The sequence below is a fragment of the Ursus maritimus genome, unplaced genomic scaffold, assembly GCF_017311325.1.
Source record: "Ursus maritimus isolate PB19 unplaced genomic scaffold, ASM1731132v1 scaffold_10, whole genome shotgun sequence".
Classification (NCBI taxonomy): domain Eukaryota; kingdom Metazoa; phylum Chordata; class Mammalia; order Carnivora; family Ursidae; genus Ursus; species Ursus maritimus.
Genome location: NW_024423344.1, coordinates 29,076,787 through 29,102,651, shown reverse-complemented (window position 1 = coordinate 29,102,651; position 25,865 = coordinate 29,076,787). Strand labels below are relative to the sequence as shown.

The 25,865-nt window shown below is 43.7% G+C and overlaps 1 protein-coding gene across 1 annotated transcript in view; it reads right to left on the bottom strand.

Moving 5' to 3' along the window:
• VWA8 (von Willebrand factor A domain containing 8) overlaps positions 1 to 25,865 on the bottom strand; it is a 336,899-nt gene that overhangs the window by 25,077 nt on the left and 285,957 nt on the right. Inside the window, exons 38-40 of the mRNA XM_040623208.1 lie at positions 21,886 to 21,994; positions 18,615 to 18,771; positions 11,997 to 12,105 (exon numbers count right to left, since the gene is read on the bottom strand). Coding sequence (XP_040479142.1) covers positions 11,997 to 12,105; positions 18,615 to 18,771; positions 21,886 to 21,994 — 375 coding nt within the window. The remainder of the gene's footprint in view (positions 1 to 11,996; positions 12,106 to 18,614; positions 18,772 to 21,885; positions 21,995 to 25,865) is intronic.

Below are 25,865 nucleotides of genomic sequence, written 5' to 3'. Positions count from 1 at the left end.
TGTAAAATGTTATGTGATAATCATATAAAAGCATGTCCATACAGTATTATCTCAGTGTATATGTATGTACATTGTATACATGCAAGGAAAAATATGTGGGAGAAAACAAAAATATTAATAGTCATGGTTACTTTGGGGTTGTGACATTATGGGTGATATTGTTTTCTTCCCTTAATTTCTATATTTTCCAATTTCTTTCCTTCCTCCCTCCCTCCCTCCCATTGAAGAGAGTGAGAGAGCACATGCGTGTGCACAAGCTGGGGATGGGGGGAGGGAGAGAGAGAGAGAACCTCAAGCAGACTCCCCATGCTCAGTACAGATCCCAACATGGGGCTTAATCCCATGACCCTGAGATGATCATGATTTGAGCTCAAATCCAGAGCTGGACTGAGCCACCCCGGCACCCCTCCAGTTTTCTTTTTTTTTTTTTTAAAGGTTTTATTTATTTATTCGACAGAGATAGAGACAGCCAGCGAGAGAGGGAACACAAGCAGGAGGAGTGGGAGAGGAAGAAGCAGGCTCATAGCAGAGGAGCCTGATGTGGGGCTCGATCCCATAACGCCGGGATCACGCCCTGAGCCGAAGGCAGACGCTTAACCGCTGTGCCACCCAGGCGCCCCTCCAGTTTTCATATAATGAACTCATGACTTTTATAATCTGAAACAAAAGTAAGTTTTTTTTCTCAAAAGGGTTTAAAAATATCCTTTTATACTTTTATGAAATATATCTTTGAGACTAGCTTGCAGGTTATGCAGAGTAAGGCTTCTCAAGCTTTAATATGCATACAAAGAACTTAGGGATCTTGATAAAATGCAGCTTTTGATTCGGTGGGGTTGTTAACTACTTTTTGATTCAGTAGGTTTGTTAACAACTGGTCCAACAGCACTGCGGAATTCTACTAATAATTAGTAAAAATGATAAAAGGGGGTCCTTTTCAGGGGACCTACTATTGCCCATGGTAGAGAGGCTACAGAATTATAAAATGCTTACTTTTCCCTTAGAATATTATATTTGTCTGCTGTCTCTGGATTCACCACCATGGAAGAAACTAGGGATTTTAGGTCTTGATTTTCTTTGCCAATGTTGCTTCTTTTCCTAGATATAATTATCATCCCCTAAGGTACTCGTTAGGTTGAAGACCATTTCCGTTATATGTGCCAACAGACGAAAAGAACTTGGTAAAATTTGGGGTAAGGGTGAGGGAAGGAATCTGCTTTTTCCAATAAATCTGCTATCCCTTTCTTCCTTTTTTTGGGTCAACTTTTAAAATTGAAGTACAACATACTTGTAAGTAAAGTGCCTCCATCTTAAGTGCAGAGCTCAATGGACTTTAACAGTGAGTGCCCCATGTAACCACCTGTATCTCCACAGCCCCCATCGTGACTTCCACCCGCATGGCTTAGGTTTGCCGGGCTTGGGACTTCACAAAAATGGGAGTCCCACAGGATGTGCTCTTCTGCGTCTGGCTTCTCTGGCTGCACGTGACTGCTGTCAGGTTACCGACGCTGCTGTGTGTGGCAGCTCTTTACGCTTGCCCACTGCCGCACTGAGAGTCAGTCCTATGATGCGGTCACAATTTATGCCTTCTACAATGGCGCTGCCTCCACTCCGGGGCTATTAGGAATAATGCCGCCAGGAGTGTCCTGAGCATGTCTCCTGGAGCGGGTGTGTGTGTGTACTTCTGCTGGTTAGGAACCCTGGATGCGTTCAGCTCTAGTAGATACTGCTAAACAGCTTTCCAAAGTGATTTTTCCAACTTATATTCCCATGAGCAGTATGAAGGTTTCATCTGCTCATATCCTTACCAATACTTGATATTGATGGCTTAAAAAAAAATTGTTAGCCATTCTGGTGGGTGGATAGCATGTTCCCTTCCTCGTTATTTTTATCTGTGGAAAAATGAATTTTGGTTCTGCTGGTCACGGATATTTTTAGGAACATGAGCCAGTAGTTTTTGTTTTTGAGAAGTGGAAGTATGTACTAGCCTTTGATCCAGAGCTGCTGGGCACAAAGACATTTTTATAATAGTAGCACTATTCATTAGTCTTCGAGTCTAGAACTTGCAGATAACTATGGCCAGATAATTTATGATCTGCCATCTGCCTAGCCAGCCCACCAATTTTTGGAAACTTGAAACAGGAAGAGGCCTGTCAGAATGGATACTCTTGGAGGCAAGAGGCTGGAGGGGGAGCACTTTAAAAATTTACTTTGGGCTGGAACAGAAATATTTATTATTATGGACTGTGTATTTTATGGGACTCACTGAGATACGTCCTTAACTAGTACGTTCCCACTGCATTTAAAGATATGCTTTTATGTATAACAAAGGTCCCAACATAAGCTTTATGGTATATTCCTATTGGATGAAGTAAAAGTATTCTTATAAATATGTCCATCTGTTTTGGATTATACAATAAGTTGATACTAATGAGAATTTATTATATATAAACCTAGGTTTCACTAGTAAAAATCTATGTTACAGACTTTCTAGAAAAGAAATACAGTTTTATTATGTTCATGTAAAGAACACCTAGACTAATTGAAATGCTCAGAGGATGACGTATTCTGGTTAATTTATTTTCTGGGAAATAACTGGTTATCCAGAAAATACATTCACACTCGTCTGCAGCAGTGAGGACATCAGGAAGAAGACACTTGACAAAAACCAATTACCTTGTGGTTTGTGACACTTGATCTTGCGATCTCAGCACTGGAAGTATTCTGATTAATCTTCAATCTTTGCTTATCTGGGTTGTGGTTAATCATGACTTCCTTTACCTATAAACTCTACAAGTAAGCTGATTTTCTATTATTCCTTCAGAATTTATTTAATGAAGAGATTAGAAAGATTTAAGCAGCAATTTTTATAGAAAGCACATCCATTCTACAAAATAAAGCACATAGACGATCATCAATAAATACTGCTTGTGTGAACGAGTAAATGTAAATGGATGTCTGAGGATACCTGGGAGCAGTGATTCTTTTATTAAACATTAGCTCCTGTTATTTGTAACATTTCTCCATGTTCAACCAACATATACTTCTTATGCTATTAATCTGCACCTTTAAAAAAATAAGATGCTGGATTAAGGTAAACTTTTGCACAGTGTTTATAAAATAACAAATTATAAATCAGTGGAAACAATACGATTTTCTTTGGGGTTCTCTGTATTTTTTTTTTTTTAAGATTGTATTTATTTACTTGACAGAGACAAAGAGACAGCACAAGCAGGGGAAACAGCAGACAGAGGCAGAGGGAGACGTAGGCTCCCCACTGAACAGAGAGCCCAATGTGGAGCTCGATCCCAGGACCCTGGGACCTGACCTGAGCCAAAGGCAGATGCTTAACTGACTAAGCCACTCAGGCGCCCCTGTGGTTCTCAGTATTTTGACATAGCAAAAAGTATTTCTCTAGATACCTGTTAGGTTGCTAGCCGCTCTAAATGCTGAAACAGGGTTGCCCTGGAAAGAGAAGATACAGACCTTCCTATTTCAAGGGATTCCCTGTTTCTAGAAGTGACATGTCCTGGCAAGGGTAAATAGTGATTCACGTACTTAACAAGGACGACCCTCTTTAGAAGAGTTTGTTCTCCTGCTTGCTGATGTGAAACTAAACTATGACTTTGAGCCACAACGTACTGTCATTTTATAATTGGTTTTTATGAATAAAAGCAATTTTATGTCTGTTCTTCAAGAATTCAATTTTTTTTACCTCCAAGGAGCTGGGAACCACACATAGCAGAGTGTGGTCGTGCAGCAGGCATTGGAAACCGGCTCATTCAAATGGAGCCCTGTGTTCACCGGGCCCTGCTTTCCCCCAAGTCGTCCTCATCTCAGGAAAAGGCAGCCGGCAGCCCCATTCTTCGGGCTGTTCAGGCCACACGCCTACAGGCATCTCGCATCCTCCTTCTCTCACAGCTCACGTCTAGTGCGCGGCAAAGAAGGGCGCAAGCACCCTTCTCTCTCGCCTGGACCACTGCCACGGCGTCCTGCCCGGCCTCCCTGCTTCTCCCCTTGCCCCCGTGGGCCCCTCTCCACACAGGAATCGCAAGGATCTTTATGACAACACGCTGCAATTTGCAGCAAACGCATTAAAAAATACTGGCATGATTAAATTTTTAAAACGCCTGACTGAACTTCTCTTGTTATTTTCAGGAATGAACTAGCATTTGTCCCTCTCGCAGGTAATACAAATTATCGCACTTTTTGCTTCCTTCTATCCCTCCTATCGACTTCTTGATTTTGGCTTAATTTGTGAGACACCATGAGAATTTAGGCCCCGCTTGTTATTATTACGTTCACTTTTCTTATATTGTGTATCTTTTTCAAAGCATTATTCTTGATATCTGAGTTTTCTTTGAAACATACCACAATTACTTAGAGCTGACTCTGTGTTTAACTGATTCTGAGGCTCATCGTAAGCCCTTTTACACCATGAATTTCCCATTCTTAAAGAATTCGAATTCCCTTCCTAATTGGCTGGAATATTTAAACAGATGTGCTTATTTTGTACACGTATGTGTGTGTACATGTGTGTACATGTATTTACTTCACAGTTATTTGCAACAAGAGCACTTAAGTGACACGTATCTGAAGTCTCTGAATGTCTGGAAGTGTCTCTCCGTCTCCTTGTACTTTGGCTGCGTAGAGAGTTCTCGGCTCACAGCTCCCCCTCCCCCCTGTTCTGTCACTATCTTGTGGCATTCAACGTCTCAGAGACAATGAAGGTAAGATTAATTTTTGGCTAACAAGAGCTTGTTTTTCGTCTGCCGGGATGCTTTTAGGCTATGGTCTTTGCTTTGGAAATGTCAGCGCTGTTCCGCGAGGCTGCGGTGAGGTGCGCATCTGTCCGATTACTTTCGCCTGGGCCTCGGAGAAGTGTTTTTCACCCACAGCTCAGTGCAGTTTGTTGTTGTTGTTACTCTGATTATTGTTCACGTGTTCTTTCGGGTCCTCTTCGGGAATATCATTGGCTCATTCAGCATGGATTTACGGCACGTTCACCATGTGCCAAGGTCCTACTTCTCGGGAGGGCTCGTGGCTCAGTGTGTTAGCCCTCTGCTCTGTTTTTACCGATCAGCTGTCTTTTGTTTTTATCTCCTTATTTCCTCTACAGTCTGGAATAACAATTCAAGTTTCCACTTACGTTAGTACTTAGACTTAAGACTGGATTGAGTCTGTTCCTCCTACTTTCAATGTAGATTTCAGTTTTGGCACTGCATTTTTAGTTTTTTTTTTTTAATAATCTTTCCTTATTGCATTCAACTCCCTTATTATTCCTGCTTGCTTCTTAGCCAGACTTTTAAAAATCCATGTCTTACTTCACATATCTCAAGTTTCTTTGAATTGTGAGAACACAAAGCAGATGTTTTCTAGAACTCGGGTGTTTTCTGAAGACAGTACTCTAGCCCAGCAGCAGCATCTCCTCTGCATCCTGGATGCTTGCTACCCTACCTCACTGCAGAATCGTCTCATAGACCCTGTGTTCTTTCATTCTGGGTGTCCCTGCTCTTGAAGGATGAGACGGCTCTCCAAAACCGTTTAGGAGCAGACTGGGAACAGACCCTCCTTGCTTGCACTGACTCGCCACTTTGTTATTTTCAGAGTTCTTCTTGAAGATTTTCAACTGGTGTTCTTAGTTGAATTAAATCTACACTCCTTAGCTCAGTAGGGAAGGAGCTGGAACTGTGGACAGTCACGGCATGAGAACTTCATCCTCACATCATTTCTTTCTTTGTTTGGAAAAGCCATCGCAAGGGGGCCACTTAGTATTTGATCTCATCTTTAAGCCAAGGATAAGTCAAGGCTGGTCTGGCCCCTTTCCCGGTGTTACTCCCTCCCCAGCTTTCTGTTTGCTGTAGCCACGGCCTAAAATCTGGACCTCCCCACCCCCACTGCTCCCGGTGTTGCTGCTTGGCCGCGCCAAGAGGGAGGTCAGGTGATCTGCTGCTCGCCAACTTGAGGGCTCCGGCTTCTATTCCCCGCCTCTCCATGTAAGGGAGGCCAATCTGATTCTCCTGGGTTTCGTGCACTTCCTGGCTAGTAACGCTCTTTCTTAGGGAGGTTTTTGAGTTGTCGCTAGTACTGTCATCCACAGGGTCTCATCACACTCCATTCAGCACAAATCCTTCAAAGCTTCCTGCGTGTCACCAGTACTCTTCCCTAATTTCTACTGTCATGTGGTTTTTCACTGTTTACAGGATTTTGTTATTTTAACATGTTCATGGTCATCCGACGAAGACCGAGTTAGAGGCCCATGCTCAAGCAGCCTGGAAGTTGGGACTGTATTTCTCGGCTGCACTTGGTTGAAGTTGTCCCTCCTGGGCACTAACGCTATGTGCTGAGTGACGAGCCATTTGGGTGCTAAAAAGAGTAACTGGCATTCTACGGTTCTCCCCGAAATGCAGACATTCCTCGATGTGGCTGTTTCCACCTTTCCTCTCCCTTTGCTCTGTACTCTCATCCTAGTCGACACACCTTTTCTCTTGGCTTGGGCTGTTGCTCTACACTGATGACCTTAAGAATGCAGACATAGATATGTATACAGATACGCAACCTATCTGGTCCTAGTCTTGCCCCTGAACTCCAGATTCACATCTTAAAATCTTCAAATATCATGCATGACATTTTTACGTAGGTGTCCCAGCAGTGAGAAAACATGGTAACGTCCAGACCAAACATTTGCTTTCTCCACAAGCCTCTCCTCTTCCTGGCTTCCCTATTGCTGTTCTCTAGGGCTTGAAAACCTCACCATTTCCCTCACCTCACGTTCAATCAGTCACTGTCTTCCCGTCCTACCTCCAAACTGCCCCATCCTTTCCATTTTCACTTCCATTACCTTGGCTCAGGTTCCTATCACTTCTTACCTGGATACCGAAAGTAATTTTAATGATTTGATTTCCGGTTTCCCCACCTCTCTCTTCTCTGATCCTTTCTCTCTCCATGGTTAGGAGGTTATGAAGCCTCCGAAAGAAGATACAACGATACGACTCCCTTTCTCAGTCATGTTCACACTCCTCAGCTGATTATGGAATACAGTCAGCATGGTGTTCAAGGTCCTTGGGGGTTCACCTTCCCCTCATTTTTTCTCCTACTACCCACTGCCCTCAGCTCCATCCCCAAACTCTGAACTCTAGTCCTTCTGGACTGTTTGTCATTCTCCAAACAGCCTTGTATTCAAGGCTTCTTCCTCTGCCCATAGGTTCCTTCTGTCTAGACCAGAGCTATGCACACTGCCTTTGGTGAGTAACACCTGCTACTGGTCCATGATGAAATAAGTTACAGAAGTGAACAGTAAGCATCTAAAAACTGGTATGGCAATTTGACAAAGTGCTTTTTGTTTGCTGAATCTAAAACTGAATAACACAGTTTTGTATCCTATATGTTCATTTTTATATCTTTTTCAGTAATTCATTTCTGTTTTATTTTATAAAAGCATTAGTTCATGGTCAACGAAAAAAACCTGGCCTCTCTCCACAGAAGGCTTGAGAAGCTCTGGTCAAGACTGTCCTTCCATCCGCATCCTTAGAAGAGTTCCCAATTGAAACCATGCTCACCCTTCATGGTCCAGCTCAAATGGCACTTCCTCTGAGTTTTCCCTAACTGCGCAGCCTAGAAATTGCTCACACATTTGCCTACATGACACACACTTGATTTAAAACGCGGCCGTGGCCTGTACGGTATTGTGTCCTACTACAGCTACTCGCATATCTTCTTTCTTAAGTTAGTCATTGAAGGCAAGAAACCTTAGGCAAAAGAGATATTCGACGGACGTTGACTGGATGAAATACAGTTATTCCGAATTGAATAAAAGGAATGGGGAAATGCCTTCCATTCTTTACATATGAATAAAGTGGGTGCTCAGAATAAAGTTTAAATTCCTTGCCCGGCACCTACCTGCCTCTTAGCCCAAGTCCTTGTGTGCATTTGACACTGAGTGGAATCCTGCTCACACTTGAACAGCCCTCAGCTCGCACCCGAGACCGCAGTGTCATGCCTTCGTCTACGCCATGTTCTCTGCTGGGGCATTGTTTTCGCCCTCCTTTAACTGGTGAATACTCATGTACCCTTCAAAAGCCGGCTCATGTATCCTTTCCTGAAAAATCTATCCTAGAATCCCTTTCCTCTGGCTTCCACTGCATTCTATGCATCTGTCCACCTAGACACCTATCATACTTAACCGAAATGATCTGTTTGGGTGACTGTCTTTCCCACTCCTCAAAACTATAGCCTTCTGGAGGACAGGGACAGTATCCCATGAATCTCTGTGCCCTCACTGCCCAAGCACAGTGCACGTCACACATCAATGTTCAAAAACACTGTTTATCTCAACCTAAGCTCATTTTAAACTACTCAAGGAAAAAAAAAGAACATAATTGTTGGTTCATGGAGATATCATGCTAGCCAAAGCAATCAGAGAAAGGCTAATTTAGTTTAGCCTGAGAATGAAATTACTGATTGTAGATCAGCAAAATGCTGGAGAGAAGATATGATTACAATCAGTGGCTTTTCGTGGAATGGATATTTTCTTTTGTCAGGCAATGCTGGAGACATGCAGATTCTGAACCAAGTATAATTGAAGTTATGATAGACTCTATTTGAAAAAGAAACTTCTTGCTATTGATTCATAAAAGGTCCAATAACCAGGACCCTACGATATCCCATACAGAATCCAGTCACGAAGCAAAGAGAGGTCACCGGTGACGGCTCTCTCAGCTGGGAAGGCCAGGAGTGGCAACAGACGCGTGCGGTGAAGCAGACGTTAACAGGAGCGGCACCGACGTTCCCTTTCTTCACATCTCAGCCCTGCCACCCGCAATCAGTGCGTGGGCTTGAAGCTGTACTTCGAGAAGTCATCTCAAACGATGATTTGCTAGTTCCTGGCCAGACTTTCTGCTGTTCACCAAGGAAACACCCATGGTTACCGGGATTACACAGCAACCTCAACACAGCTGGGAGCTATTAGTCAATCAGAGCCACACAGGACTGGTAGACGGTGGCGAAAGGGGGACCAAACAAAGCCTTCTTGTTTTGGTTACAACCTAAAGACTCATATTCCACCCGAGGCCCTGTCTATCCTTGGCCAGTAGCTGTGTTTTTAACTGTCTACATGGAGGACTAGAAGGCCCACCTGAGAATAACACTTCCGTGGATTTGAAAATACATGTATTCAATAAGGGAAACACTTGAAAATGCTGTGTTGGCATCCAGATAATGACGCAAAATGCTTTACGGGTATATGTGAGAACGATTCTTCTCAGAGAATTGTACGGTTGGCAGTGGGTACAGATGCCTAACAGGTAACGGGGACCCGAGCTTCGGGCTCAGATGCCTGCTTCCCTGGCCACATGACCCAGGCCGAGTCACAACATCTTTCTACTCTTCAGCTCCCTCAGTACAAAACGGGAACCAAATAGCTACATTTCATAAGATTGTGAGAATAGATAGGTTACAGACCTCCGCTTCCTTCTCTGTCAAATGTAGAAAATCGTTCTGTCTGGTTATCCTAAGGATTCACCAGCACAATGAATGAATGTGAAGTATGTAACTGGGTGTCTGGCTTGCAGTCCAGGCTGACGAATATTAGCAACAACTATGGAAGTAACGATGAAACAAACTCTTCCATAGAGAATGCTACGTGCTAGGCATTGTTTTACACGCTTTGTGCGTATCACGAGTCAATCTGCACAAACTGCTCTATGATCTGTCATTGCACTTTACGGGACCCAGGCTGTCCGGTGCTCTTAGTCACCACGCGATGCTGACGCTGACGATGGTGAGGGAAGAGATGGTGGCAACGCTGCTGCTAACGCAAGGCGTCTAGTGGAACGCCTGGCACACGCGATTGCTCAGTAACTGCCTGCTACTATTAAAGTGCTCGTGTATGTGGAGAGATGGAGTTCTACATCCGTTTTAGGTTCTCATCCAAGGATTACATCATTTTTATTCCCTTTCTTATATTTTAAAACTCTTTCTTGCTATTATTGAAGCCTAGTTTCTCTTTTTCAGATTTCCAGGGAAGAAGAGAATAAAAACATCCTTAAAACAATTACTCTATTTGAGAATATTTAGAAAGTTATGAACCCTGATTCCTTTATGGGTTTTTTTTTTTTTGATAGGTGCCAATTTCTTGTTTTCCATCCGTTTAATCTATTTGTTGCTTTTCTTTGAGCCCTTCACAGTTCTCTTTCACATCTCTCTTTGAGGGCAGAAAGCCAAACTGGACACAGTTTCTGATACTGGTCTCATCACTGTTGCCTTTAGCAGAAGTCATTCGTTAATGGTAACCCTAACTCTAACCCAGGCTTACCTGGTGTCCTACTTGAAGAAGTCACAGAAGTGGGTCTACTTTTTCTTCCTTTGGCTGATCTGGTGAACATAATATCATTTATCTTAAAGGGCTGATGGGAGGATTAAATGTGGTGATGTTTGTGAAAGTAACCAGAGCCTGGTGCCCAGTGAATACCAAACTAATACCAGATGAGGATTCTCATTCCTTCAATTAAAAATGTATTCTCGTACTCCTCTCTGGTATTGTGAATAATCTAATGGCCCATTTGTACACAGGGTAAACCTCAACGTTGTCTGCATGTCATCATGGAAACAAAGGCCAGATTGTGATCTGGTCTCTGTGATTTTTTTAAAATAGATTTATTTATTTGAGAGAGAGAGAGAGAAAGAGGGGGGCAGAGGGGAGGGAGAGAGAAAGAATCTCAAGCTGACTCCCTGTTGACTGTGGAGCCCAACATGGGGCTTGATCTCAAGACCCCGAGATCATGATCTGAGCCGAAATCAAGAGCCGGACACTCAACTGACTGACCCACCCAGGCACCCCAACGTCTCTGTGATTTTGATAACCTTCTCCTTTGCCACTGTCCCCTACCACACACAGGCTCTTCTTGGTCCCACGGAACAACCTGCACTTGTCCATCCTGTGTCCTATGTCTGGAACACCCTGACTCCTCAACCATCTGGAAAATTCTCAGCAACTTTCAAGTGTGAACTCAAGCATTACATCCTCCACGAAGCCCTTCTTCGTTCATTCCACAGTACTGTGCACACACTTCTCTAGAGAATGTAAGAAATCCTTTGCCTATTTGTCTTTGAGTGGCTTCTTTGGGGGCAGGGGCTGTTTTTTTTTTTTTTTTTTTTTTTTTTTTTAGCCCTAATGTCTGGTGTGCATCAAGAACTTAAGAAATGACTGACTGACTAAAGCACTCATTCTTCAGTCTTGGCATAAGCACTGCCTCTCATCACCCTCATTTCCTATGAACTGTTCATTTTGGCTCTTTTTCACCTTTTGCCTTGCCCTGGAGATCACCCAGAAGACGCCATTACTGCCCAGGGAGATAACCACTGGTAAAGTGAGTGTCTTCACTGGAGAAAAATCCAATCTTTCCATGTTACTTTGTTCACTCAATTTGCCTATGCATTTTTTTAAAAGCAAATTCTAAAAATAACAAGTCTTTGTTTGGGAAATATTGAAGCATCTTAATCAGCATTTTAAGGGACAAGAGCAGTATTAACTGATTCTGAGACAACCACAGTCTAAAACTGAAAAATAGCAGGCAAAGCAGGGTAGGGGGAACAGGAGGAGATGCCAGGAGACACAGAGAATGCACAGTCTGGACAACCCAAAATGCTCCTCTGTCTCTATAGCCAATGACAGGAAAATGATCTGTAGGAAGAGAATTCTACCTGCGAATTTCTAGTTAAGGTGGGATGCTCATAGATCTTATATGAGGGAAATCAGGAAGTCTAGTGTTTTCTAGGGTTGCTAGTCAAATTATTGCTTTCTGCACAGGTGGGGTCAAATACTCTTCCTTGGAGAGCTCACCTGAGAAGGCCATGGAGTGATCCACAGTCTTACTAAAACATTTCTGGCACTGATATTTTCTGACTGTCTGATTAGGGTTTGGATAACTTTTCCAAGAGCTTTGGGATGGGTCCAGCTTTGGGCCCAGATTATTTTCTTAGTCCACTGATGGAGGGATTACCTGTAAATTATCCAGGATGACTCGAAGGGAGCGCACCTGCCGTCGAACAGCACCTGAGAACCTTTCATACGTTGTGGCATCGTACTCACTCATTTGGATCTCCTTTAACCTGAAACCAGAGGGGGTGGAAAAGAGAACAGCTGATATCCTGTACATGTGGCCTTTTACTTCTATTCATCTGCTGCTAGAACTGTAGCAAGGTCCTTGGTAACTGAGCTTGCCTTGGAGGAGGAAAGGCAAGAAGTAATGTCTCCAGCTAGGAGTTTCAAAGGAAGAAAATATCTAGCGGGGGGCTGGTACGTGGTGAACAAGGAGCCTTCCAGAACAAACAAAGCAAACTGAACCAAATAAACAAAAAGCCCTGATGTATAGTATTTGCTGATTTCGGTGGTGTAAATATTCCCCCTGTGATCAATTCCAAGCTACTAACAGTAAGATCACCGAGCACTGACTTGGAAAGAAAGGCGCACAATTGGCTCTCATGAGCCAGTGAGTCAGCTCCAGAGCAAACCATTGCCATAACCCAAAGACGTGTCACGATGTTGGCAGCTGGTCAGTTCATGTGGCAGGTTCCTAGAAGAGCTCCGTGGGTTGCTTTTAGAGACCAAGGACAGATATTTGGTTGACCAAGATAGCAGTTCAGGCCCCAATAATGTAATTTAGCGTGTTGCTATGTAGAATACAAGAGGTTTCTGAAGTTGCTGTGTACTTTTAACAGGATAATTGTGTCCTCATATGATTGTGGCTTTGAAGTCCTAGGCTGCTAGCGCAGTGCTCCTTTTGCTCGTTCTTCCTCATTAGCTTCCAGCGCAGCCCCACCAGTGCCCTTAGAGACCCCTGAACACACGGCACACCCACCTCTCAGCGCTCCTGCCTCGGCTGCTCCCCCACTGGGCACTTCCTTTCTCTACCTCTTTGCCTATAACTCCCACTTCCTCTTCAAGAGTCAAATCGATGAGGACCACCTCGAGGAAGCCTGCACTGATCCCAGGTCTGTCTTCTGTGCTCTCATAGCACATTGTGCTTCTCACTGTCAGAGCATTTCCTACCCCTGCTATACCCATCGGCTGCTTGTCTCCCCAACTAGGCTCCTTTAGGAGAGGGACTGAGTCTCCCTCACTGTTACGTGTACAGTGCCTAGCATGGTACCTATCACCTAACAGGTGCTCAAAATGGAATGAAATGAATGACTGAAATAAAATAAGACTCAGGATTATTTAAAGTGCAACATCTTAAACCAATCATAAGGAGAAGGTTCATTCACCGAGTGAGGCTCTCGTGGGTTTTACAGGGTTGTATCCATAATACACTAATTTGATCACATGTTTCTATAAGTTTCGGTAACTGTAAAGGTGCTGATCCTAGGACAGGCACTAATGAACGTACATCGACAGAGCCTAGCAACAGCACAGTCTTCTAAATCGCTGTGCGTGCACACACGTGCGTGTATGCATGTGAACGGTGTGGGACGTATGGATCCCAGGTCCATAGCTGAAACTCTTTTTTTTTTTTTTTTTTAAAGATTTTGTTTATTTATTCGACAGAGATAGAGACAGCCAGCGAGAGAGGGAACACAAGCAGGGGGAGTGGGAGAGGAAGAAGCAGGCTCCCAGCGGAGAAGCCTGATGTGGGGCTCGATCCCATAACGCCGGGATCACGCCCTGAGCCGAAGGCAGACGCTTAACCGCTGTGCCACCCAGGCGCCCCATAGCTGAAACTCTTATCTCAAATACAGATTTATCTTCTTGGGCTGGAACAGAAATCCCAAACGCTGAATGAGAGTGAACGGTCTCTATTCCTCCATGTCAGGCCAAGCGCCGGGGAGAATGCCCCCAGCACAGGGCAGAGTGGTGGAGGCTTGTTAGAATCATGTAACGTTAGGCCTCCACTGCCACGGGCAGATCTGCAGTTCCCGCCCTGCCACCCGGGGGGTTAGCTGATACCAACTCAGCTCGAGAGATCCCGCTGAATGAAGTCTTGCTTGATCCCTCCGGTAAAACTGATCGTTCCCACTCATGAATCTTCCGTAGATATCTACTATGCAACTCTGCACATTATGGCTTTCACTAGATATGTCTATTTCCCTCTATCGCAGTGTTTTCCAAACTATTTTCACAGAAGGAAATATGCTTTATATCGAGACCTAGTACACAAAAATGCATATGCACATGTGTGTATAATTAAACCAAAAATTTAATGAAAAATATATTTATTACTTGTGATTCATTACATGGATATTTTCTCTTTTATTCCTCTGGGAGAAAAAATAGTCTTATTTTTTCTTTGAATCTCCAGTACCTAGCACAACGCCTGGCACATGGTAGCACTCAACAAATGCTGTTAGATAGCACTTTGAAAACACTGACTATCAAAAGGTAAATAATAGCTGAATGGTGTTTCCCAAGGTGACATGCCAAAGGGACCTTCTAAATCTAATTTACGTTCTGCTCTGAAGAACAGCTAGGAATACGTGCACAGGACTTGACCTCCTAACAATACCTCTTATGTTTGGTTTTGGCAATCTCTTAAAACTCTCAATAAATTTTCATTAGATTAAGTTATGTCTCAAGTATCAAGGCTGACAGAAGCTGGGCACCATGAGTATTGCAGGATATGCTACTTCCCCCTCCACACACAGGAAGCTAATATGCTCTTTCCCAAAGAAGGGAGATTAGTACTTTTCCAAAGGGAGGTTAGAAAAAAAATGTGGATATAGCCTGCCCTTAGCAGGGGGAAAAATACATACGCACACACACACACACACACACACACACACGCATCAAGAAAGGAGTCAGGCAGTTGTAGGTCACCTTGGGCAGACTGGTCTTTGCAGCGAGATCAGAATCAGCTCCACTTATAAGGCTAGCTCTGGCACGATCGTGTTGCACCCAAAAACACACCACATGCTGTTTTAATTATGAAGAAATCTGGAAATCATATTCCAGGTTGTGTCAGCTTTCAGAAAGATCACCTACAAGGTGTTCAAAGCTGATAAATTCTGAAAGATGAAGACTGACGCAGGGAATGGGGAAAGAAAATAGGAAATTTTAGCCTCTGGATCAGATAAGCTTCCTGGTGCTAATACTCTCAAAGCCCACAAGACTAGCTGGAAATATGTCTTTTTGCTGCTTTAACCCTGATCAAAACTTCAGGGCACAGCTGCTTCACATCCTAGTAATCTATGTGGACTAACTGCATTTTGTTGGCACAGTATATTTTTAAAGGGTATATTTATTGTTACGTAAGAGTCTGGGAATTTTGGTTCTCGTTTTACTTTTCTTATAGGTCAGACTTAAATACTATAATTTTGGATCAGTTATGAGGAAAACAAACCTAAGCTGAGACCTACTGTGTAAGACTGATTCATTTTACAAATGGTAGGGGGTACACCTTCCACAGCTGCGCCCACCTCGAACGCCCTCTTAGGCGCGGAAAACACCTCACCATCAATTTCATTCATGTTTCGTTGGTTTAATGTTTTCTGTCCTGCTTTCCGCATGTCTTATGCTTGTCTACCTCTGTTAGTCTTCCTGAATCAAGCCTTTGTTTCAAAATTTTTCTTTAAATTCCAGTTAATTAATATACAGCATGCGATGTGAGTTTTGGGTGTATAGTATCAGTCAGTTCTTGATGTATGGAAAGAGGTATTGAGCTGGAATCCAGATACAAATGAATGCTAACTAGAGGCTATTCTGATGATGACAAGAGCCTTTCAATAGTATTAGGCTCTTTATGGCAATATGGGGCACCTCCAGGCTGATGGATGGGTCTGGCTGTCACTCTGGTTTCAGCCAATTTCTTTTTTTTTTTTTTTAAGTTTTTATTTTAATTCCAGTTAGTTAACATACAGTGTGATACTAGTTCCGGGTGTACAATATATAGTGATTCAGCACTTCATACATCACCCGGTGCTCCTCACAGCACGTGCCCTCCTTCGTCCCCATCACTCGTTTCACCCAGCCCCCCACCCTGTCCGGTTTTAGCCAGCTTCTGAATGAAGTGTTAGCCAGTCTCTGAATAAAGCATTGATGAAAGAGTGATAAGAAGCATAGAGAAAAGGTACAGGCCACTATAAAGCATAAATGGGGGGACCTGACCTCATTCTACATATGCCAAGAGTTACAAAATAGCTTTAAAACAGAGTATTTGATGATAGTGAAGAATTATTACTTTTTAAAGACATGATAGTCATATTGTGTGTTTCTATTTTTTTTAAAAGGGTTCTTATCTTTCAGAGATATACTCTGAGGTATTTAGAGTGAAAAGATAGGACATCTTGGATTAGCTTCAAAACAATCCAGGGGTGGGGACTGGGAGTGGAGCCAGAGTTTTCTTCTTGAAGCTGGGAGAACAGGTCCATAGGGTTCTCTACATGTTTCTCTCTCCTTTTATTTATGTTTGAAAAGTTTCATAATAGGACACCTGGGTGGCTCATTTGGTTAAGCACCTGCCTCTGGCTCAGGTCATGATCCCAGGGTGCTGGGATCCAGCCCCACATCGGGCTCCTTGCTCAGTGGGGAGCCTGTTTCTCCCTCTCCCTCTACTGCTCCCCCTGCTTGCTTTCTCTCTCTCTCTTATAAATAAATAAAGTCTTTAAAAAAAAAGAAAAGTTTCATAATAAAAAGTTTAAAGAGAATCTTCAACAATACTAAATTGGATACTCACCAAATAGGAGTATTTACTACATGAAAGTAGAAAGCACCCTCTTTGCTCTCTGTGTTTTGCTACGCCCTGAATGTCTCAGGATTTCATGTGTTTTTATTTCTTCCCCTCCTTTCTCATACTCTTGTTCACCTCCTGTCTTTCAACCACCTTATGGTCTTCTCTTTTACTTGGACTAGACTCTTCTTTGCGGTAATTAGCAGAGGTGTATGGTTTTCTTTCTCCTTTCCCTATTTCTTCCCTTTCCTCTCCCACAGCCACTAAATTTACTTGCCTTAGTATCACAAATGCTCCTTGACTTCCCTCCCCTGCAGGACGGTGGTGAGTAGAACCAGGCCCCTTATCCTTATTACGGAAATCAGAGAACGAGTTGTATACTCGTGCCCAAGCACTACTGAAAGCTCTTTCTCCCTCCCCACAAACTACATGTGTCAAAGCACTCTATCTGTCCACTTGTGCAAAAATTGAGACCACTCTGAGTATGGCAACACTAGGAACTCATTAGTTGGTGAGGGGAGAATGAGGCATATCTCATGTTTCGGTTCTTTTCCTAAATGGATGTTTCATCGTTTCTATGGACTGAAGAGCAGTCTTCGAATCCTAGCAAGATCTTTCACACAGCATTCCTCCCATCTTTTCTTGAGAAGTTGAAACTGCTTTCATTTCTAACATAGTTATCTGTTCCCCAACTTCTTTGAGAGGAGGGAGGAAAGTCACCTATCTCCACGAGAGCCAGTTCGGGCACAGTGAGGGTAAACACATTGTTCCAGGTCTCCCGGGAAGTCAGCGAAATGGTGGGGAGGGACACTTTTGCCTTATTTACCTGCTGGGGACACGAGGCTCCTACCACCGCGCAGGCTTTCCTGAGGGTGTGGCAGCAGGGGCCTGCATTCTTGTCCCTATTGTTCTGGGCTGTTTACTTGCAGGATGTGTAAGTAAGCACAGCGTGTAACGTAATACCAGATGTTCTGCGTGGGAGGAACTTCAGAACTCACACACACACAAAAAGCGTGCTTTTTTCTAACAGCACCCAGCCCCTTCCATGGAGCACAACAACGTGAAGCCACCTCCCAAACCACTACCAGTCTCCTCGGTCCTGGAGGAGGTATTGCCGGTCCTTTGGTATTTTTTGCTTTTAGCTAAAGGACACATGTGGATGTCTAGTAAAAGCATCATGTGCATTCTTATTTTTTAGATGGTTCCAATCCAAGTGGCCCAGATGCGTTCCGGATCATCTAAAAGCCACAGGCTTGTGGGCCTGGATTGCAAGGCCTCCACCCACTGACAGGGACTCCACATTGAGCCTCGCCCCCAGCTGTTAGTCTTTCTCCTGGAGAGGCAAGCTGGCTCTCGCCACCACAGACACCGTGCTCGGCCTGCTCTGGGCCTCTGCTCATTTAGGTTTCCCTTCCTGAAGATCCAAACCCTGGCTGAGCTCAGGCCCCACCTCACTGACTTATCCTCGTCTGCACTGGCAGGGGGCTCGGCCTTCGTACCATGGGACTGCCGCACCTGAGTGTGTGTGTGTGTGTGTGTGTGTGCACGCGCGCCCATGTTTACCACTCCCGTCCCCACATACATCTACAAGACTGCTGAGGGCAGGAAGGGAACATCACATAGACTTTTCTAAATTCCCTTTGGGGCCTAGGAATGGATGTGGATGGAGTGATTTGAACTTTATGATTTCTCTTATGGGCGGTGTATTTGGTTTTCCTTTCTCATGGGCTCAGTTCCTTTTTCTATGAGCTATATGTGGTCAATGCATTGAACTGACCACATCAAGCAAAGAGAACGAGGCATTCTGTTCACTGGGCTGTCTCTGCTGGGGAGGTGGGAGGTACGGGTCGCAGTCCAGGCTGCGTGAGGTGGAGAACCCAAGGGCTCGGGTCTGCTCAGGGTCAGCTGCCACCTGGCACCACAGCGGCCACCCTGCCTGAGCAGCGGCGACCCACTCACCGCTGCTGAAACGCTTTCTGGCCCATCTCTCTGGCTGCTCTCTTCACCTCCTCGGGAACCGCGTCCTTCTCAGCCTCCGACACCTGGTACACGGTATGGCCTGCGTCCAGCCGGTACGGACCTCCTTTGCCACCCAGACCTGCGGTGTCTCTTCCCCCTGGAAGGAAACCGTGAAAATCCAGGTTGTAAGTCTGACCCAGGCCACAAGACAAAAGTCAGATCGTGGCTTGAAAGCAGTCCCGTGAAGCATGTTAACTGTACCTAATTAGTAATTAAATATCAAATGACCTTATTCTGGAAACGAAGGGTACCCACCCCCCTGCTTAGAGTGCCTTTTCTCTTCTCCATCCAACCAAAGTTTACCCGTATTTCAAGGGTCAGTCCAAATCCCAGGACACCTCACCTGATGACTCCACCTCACAGGCATCACTCCTGGCCACTATTTATTACCCTTTAATATTTATTTTTTTCTTTTCTCACCAACTATATGATGGGTGGGATTATATCTTATATATTTTTATACCTTTGTACCTAAAGAGTGGCTTGACCTCCATAGATAACTTGGCATGTATTTGTTAATTAAATGAGCAACACTCCTTGTCCCTCACATGTTCCCTTATTTTTCCCTAAAATAAGAGGCAGACAGCTAGGATAGAGGAGACGGTCGGCTTTGGGTAGAACAGTTTTCCATTATAAACCCAAGTCTGCATGCTTGTAAGTGTACATTGTGTCATACTGTGTAAACTGGTTACGTTGTAAATATAAATTAAATGCCTGGAAGACCAGGTAGGTAATACTATAAGAAGTGGTGAGGCCCTTGGCTAGCTAGAGAAAGCTTGCCTTGTTTAATACATTCAAATTATTTTAAAATACTGTACTGACCCCCAAAATACATATATTGGGTAGGTTTGGCTTCTGGGCTACCAGTTTATTACCTCTGCTTTATAATGATGAAAATACTAGCAATCAGTTTCTTTTGTTCATTCACACATAACGTGGGCACGCAGAAGAGAGCTCCACATTGGAGGGAAAGTATCGTATCACATCGTATCGTATACTAGTGTTATACGGCAGAGCATCGTACAGTTATACTGGGCTGCCTGAGTTTGAATCCTGCTCCCGCGCACTAGCTGTGTGTCCTTGAAGGAAGTTCCTGTGTCTCGGTCTCTTCATCTGTAAAGTGGAGATACTAATATGATTTACTTCTTGGCATTGTCATGAGGCTACAATGCTTAGAACGGTACTGGTGCGAAATAAGAACTACGTAAGCGGGTGGCTCTTACTATTATTATTCAGACAACTTCTGGTCACAGAAAATGAGGGTATTTCTAAGTTGCATAAAGTGGAAATTTTGAAAGCTTTCAGGCTTTGGTTAAATGATGTTACATTTATCTTTTCTCCTTTGGAGCCTTAATTCATGTAATAAACTAAAAGTAAAACTCAGTATGCACTGCTTCCCTTACCAGGGTCCAGGCAGGTCACTTCCTTTTGGGAAACAGCATGAGAACAGTCTATTAATGATCATATGTTTACCCTTCAATTTGAGCACATCTGATTTCACTCTTATTTAGAAATTGGGGGTGGAAAATTCCTTCTCAGACGTGTGTGATTCCTGGCTCTCACTCAGGGACAGCCTGGAGGTAGCAGGGACCAGTAACTGGACAGTGACAATGAGCTCCAGAGGTAGAAAGGCTGCTTCTGTGACCCGACCCCCTTCCTATAGGAAGTCCTTCTTCGGCAGGGGTGGGTCACGGATTAGTGCTTAACACTTCCTGGGCGCTAAGATGCCATCAGTCTTGGTGAAGAGGAAAGCACCCACAACTGTTCGGAGGCAGGTATGAGCGACGCTCAGCGTAAGTCACAGGAACCCTCAGGAAGGTCACACTGGGGTGGAGAGGGCATGAGTGGGGAGCTCTTCGTGACCTCTGCTTCTGAGAGCCTTTAATTTGTACTACTTAAATGAAAATGCTGGTCAGAGGTTCTAGACTTCCAGGCATCATCTTGAAGCTGATCTTGGACACCCTACATCAGCTCCGAAGATACGGGAGGACACGCAAGGGAGGCGCTCTGATGATGAAAGAGGGATCAAGTGACTTGGGTCAGAGCTAAGTTCCACGTAGAGAATTCTGAGGGAGAATGACAGAAAAAGAATCGGAAGCAAAAAAGATTCAACAGATAGAAAAATAAAGACTGAGGGAAACAGAAACAGGGTCTTCAGTCTGGACAGAGGTGAGCTAGTCGATTCAAACGGAATGAAAAGCGAGAACCTCCGCTCCAGAGCCGTCCACCGCTGGGAAAAACCTACATCTGGCCCACCCGTTCCACAATGCATTCCATATGGATGAAATCTTGCCGGCTTGACACACATTTCAAGATCAAAGGACATTTCTAAAAATACGCTTTCTTTAAAGCTGATGCTTGATGAATAAACAGAATAGGCAAGAAGTCTCCAGGCCTATTTGATAGCACATTGTCTCAGCACAGAAACCCATTTCCTCCCGAGGCTGTCGAGGCCAAGAGGCACACAGCATCCTCAGGGAAGGTGAAGTCGGGAGCTCGTGCCAGCACCGGCTCACGGCCGAGATAAGATCAGACAGTGCACACAGTCTGGCCCTATTCCTGCAGCCCGGCAGCTGCGTCTGCCCCAGCTGCCGCAGAGGAAAGAGGAAGACAGCAGTCATGGGAACAATGCTCCCGTCAGGCGGCCAAGAGGAAGGAATGGACCACAGCCATCGGTTCAAACTGCAACCCACTCTTTTATCTCAAAATCCTGCATCCCCAACATACTCACTTCTGAGATGTGGAAGGCAAGGCCCATTTCTTTCCCCAGTCAGCTGGTCAAGAGGATTTACTATAGATTGCTGGCGTGATCCCAAGGGCATGAGGATTTAAAAGAAGGGCTTAACATTTTTAACGAACACATTCTTCAGAGCAGGTCCCGTGCTCAGCACTTTATAATCATAATTTCATGTAATCCTCAGCACAGCCTTGTCAGGGAGTTAATATTTTCTCCTTTTCCTGATGTGGCAACCCTGGGAGGGTCTGAACGGTCTTTGGTCCCAGGGTGGTAGAGTCTGTGGGACTCAAAATGCCAGAGTTTTTCCGTGTCTTGATGTCATGCTGGGCTCCAGGGCAAAAGCACAGTCCGGCTGACTAACTGGGGAGGCAGAGAAGGCAAGTGGTCCTGAGCCTTCTCAGGGGTGATATGCAGTTTCCGTGGGCTTGGGAAGGCTCGGGACGCTCCACCCAGGAGGACGCCCATGCTACCAACCTGTTCCTCCAGCCCACATATTGCCGCCCACATGGGGCATGTTGTCTGGGTCTTCCTTCCCGTGCTTGGGGGAGCTCACGTCTTCACCACTGTCCCTGTTGATTGTTATCTACGAATGAAGAATTGAGACATTATCACTCTCTCATGACCAACACCAGACACTGCAGGACAGGAAGAAGAATTCTTTTCCCCTAAATCCTTAAGGTATCTTATAACCTCAGGCCACAGGACACAAGAGATGCTCTTGGTATCTGGCAAAGAATTTGATCAGATTTAACATTCCTTTGGTTGGGAAGGAGACATTTAATTTTCAAGAAAATTCCTTAAAAAGAAAAGAAAGTGGACTGAGTTACAGTTTCAGAACTTTACTGGTGCAGAACATGCCTCGAGCATTTACACCAGGAGCAACACCTAGCAGAAGCCGGGACAGTGGATCTCACCAGAGACCGACACTTTCCAGATGGTTTAAAAGGATCACTGCCCAGCTGTTCCAACTGGGTAACAGCAGATATATAAACATATATATGTTTATATATCTGCTGTTACCCAGTTGGAACAGCTGGGCAGTGATCTTTAATTTTCGAAGAAATCCCAGTCTTCTGAGAAATATTTTGAATAAAATATATGGAAGAGAGAAATAGAAAATGTATCTATGTGTGCTTCAGTGACATTATTATACACACGGACACGAAAGACTGCTTATTTATTTTCCGGACCCTCTCTAATTTGATTATGGTATGTTGTAGCTTTCCTAATTCAGCTTTATTTTAAAACTGGATTTACTGTTCCTGCAATGGCAAACAGAATAAGCTGCATTTTAGCTCTCCTCTGTGAAAGCCTGTGGCTCACTGGTCCCTAATTTCATTCAGCACAGATTCACCAAAAGGACTGGTAATCACCCAAGAATTCCAATCCTAAGTTAGTTCAGTAGATATCATTCCACAATACAAAAAACTCAGAGCAGCCCCACTTCATGAGTCCTATAAGCCAGCTGTCAAATGTAAGGATTTTCAGGACGGACCAGACCAAATATTCATTCATTTGTCCAATAAGACTTATAGACGAATTACTGGCAGAACACGAAGTACCATGGGGCCTACGAAAGCCACAGAGGATTGGTCACTGCTCTCTAACTGCTGAGGGTGGAGCAGGGGGCTTGCAGGTGGACCCGAAGCCTGATGCCAGATCAGTCTTTGGAGCTAACCCACTCCTTGTTAGTGCCTGGACTTTCATTCTGGATGTTGGATTAATGAAGGTAGGCAAGTAATTTAGAGCCTTCGCAAATAAAACAGCTATTAAGAATGAATTCAACATTACTTCCCTTGTCTATGTCCAGATGAGTTAATTTCAAATGTTACAACATCATAAAGAGCTTTCTGCCAATAGCTTTGGCAACAGTAACAGATTTTGGCCACAATTTTAGCATACTTTAAGAAAATTTAGCAACCAGGACATGACAATTTATATGAATTCCACACACATAATCATGCTCTAAAAATGGGTCAAAATAAATATTTTCTCCTTTTTAAAATTAAGCTATGCAGAATAGATAGAAACATTCAGAGAACAAACAAACACTTAAAAAAAATTTTCCCAGAACTTGTCACCACTTTCTGACTTGTCCAGAGGTATTATAAGACATAAACAGTGAATTAATATATGTATATTGGCTGTAAGAATTCTAGACCACCACTAACCAATAAAATTTTCTGTGCTGATGGAAATGTTTACATCTGTGGTATCTAATATGGTAGCTATTAGTCCAATGTGGCTACTGAGTACTTGAGGACCTGAATTTCAAATTTTACTTAATTCATTAAAATTTAAATTTAAATAACCACATGTGGGTAGTGGCTATTTCACTGGACAGCGCAGCACAAGGACGAGCTTGCCTTAGCCCAGCAGATACTGTTTGGAGCTCTCTGTAGCATCTTAGAGATGTTCTCTATGTCAATTTATATAAATTTAAGAAATTAATATAAAACTTATAACTACAGTCTGTTTTTTAAAAACAAATATAATGGAACTTACATATGAAGACACACTATAGTAAGAATATATGCTTTTTAAAAGATGCATTTATTACAACAATACTGTCACTGCTCAAAACACTTCTGGACTGCTTCTGGAAGGATCTACAGAGTCCATGATTCTTTAATATCTTTAATGGTGGCATCAATGTGTTAAAACTAAATTTGATTTTTAATAAACAGCCAAAGGATACTTAGAGTTGATTTCTGGTATAAACTGCTAACTTGTTATGTATCCGTCGGCAAGTCAATTAACTTCTGTGGCCCTCAACTTTCTCATCAGGAACTAAGCGGAAGTTGAACTAAATGAGTTCTACCATCCCACCTAGTGTCGGGATGCTCTGATTCCAATCTGGTAAATAAGGTGTTCAAGCTGGGGTTTTAGTCAAAACCAGGTACGCTTACGTAATAATGAGACTAGTTTGCTTATTAGAGCTGTGACTCTTCTTTAGGCTAATTCTAAAAGATGAAGTTCCAAAAATGGTCTGAGCAATGCAGCATTATTGGAATAACTATTCTGAGCATCATTCCTTACCTTGGGGTACGTGTATGCACGTGTGTGTGTGTGTGTATTCAGGTATGTTGTTTAAAAATAAATAAAAGAGGGGCGCCTGGATGGCACAGCGGTTAGGCAACTGCCTTCGGCTCAGGGCGTGATCCCGGCGATCTGGGATCGAGCCCCACATCAGGCTCTTCTGCTATGAGCCTGCTTCTTCCTCTCCCACTCCCCCTGCTTGTGTTCCCTCTCTCGCTGGCTGTCTCTGTCTCTGTCGAATAAATAAATAAAATCTTAAAAAATAAATAAATAAATAAATAAAAGAACTTCAGAAGAGAAATAGAAAACAAATTCTTATGTGTCTGGTAACTTTATTTCAATCAAAAATTAGTTATCGTCTTTAGACATTTCCTACAATCCAGATATTCTGGTGCAAGAGAAGAGCCTCTAAAGAACAAATACTAAAAATGACGGCATTAGACAACAGAAAAAGCCCCTCAAATTGCCCCTCTCAGTGACTTCTGAAATCATGCTCTTGGAGTTGCGAAGACACCTATAGTGGGCCAACAGGAGGCAGAAAGCTGGCTATGAAACTTCTGGGCAGAAAGGAACTGGTATGTTCTTTGCCGCCTGTGTCTTTCCAGGCCATCTGCTGGGAAATGGCATTGCTTACATTGCCAACAAGGCAGCCATAAACCAATCCCAAATGGGAGTCTAGAGGTGTTTCAAAATTGACACATTCTTGACAAAAACAATCATCAGCCCAAACCTGATTTATTCCAGAGAAATATACACCACAAAAATCCAGGACACTTACTTAAAAAAAAAAAAAAAAGCATTTTGGGAAGTTTATCTAATTTTGTGTCATTGTATGAATACCATTATACTCACAGGAATGTAGCTCTCTAGCACATCTGCCAAAGGGTTTTCAAAGGCATTTTAGGGCATCTCCTACATGAATTGACAATGATTCATAAAAAGTACAAGACAGGAAGTCTAAGACAGTCCAAGCCAGGACAGAAACTGAAACAGATATTAGGGAAGGCCTATCATTTGAGGAAGCTTGTTTCCTGGGCACAGACAGACATGAGCCACTAGTCATTCTGAAAGTTGATAAACCACTGAGTACTTTGAAGTATGTGTTGGGGATCCGGAGTGCATCTCCTTTGAGGGCTGGTCTCACCTAAAAAGAACTTACGTAAATCATTCCAGTTACTGAAATAGACCTTACTATAGTCACTGAAATGGATCAAAATTTTCCCCAAACCACAAATATTATGGACCTTTACAATGTCTTTAAAAGATTGATCTATTTATTTTAGGGGGGCAGGGGTAGGGAGAAAGAGGCTTACACAGCCTCCAGGCTGAGCTTGGAGCCTGACAAGGGGCTCAATCTCACGACCCTGAGATCACCACCTGGGCTGAAACCAAGAGTTGGACACATAACCGACTGT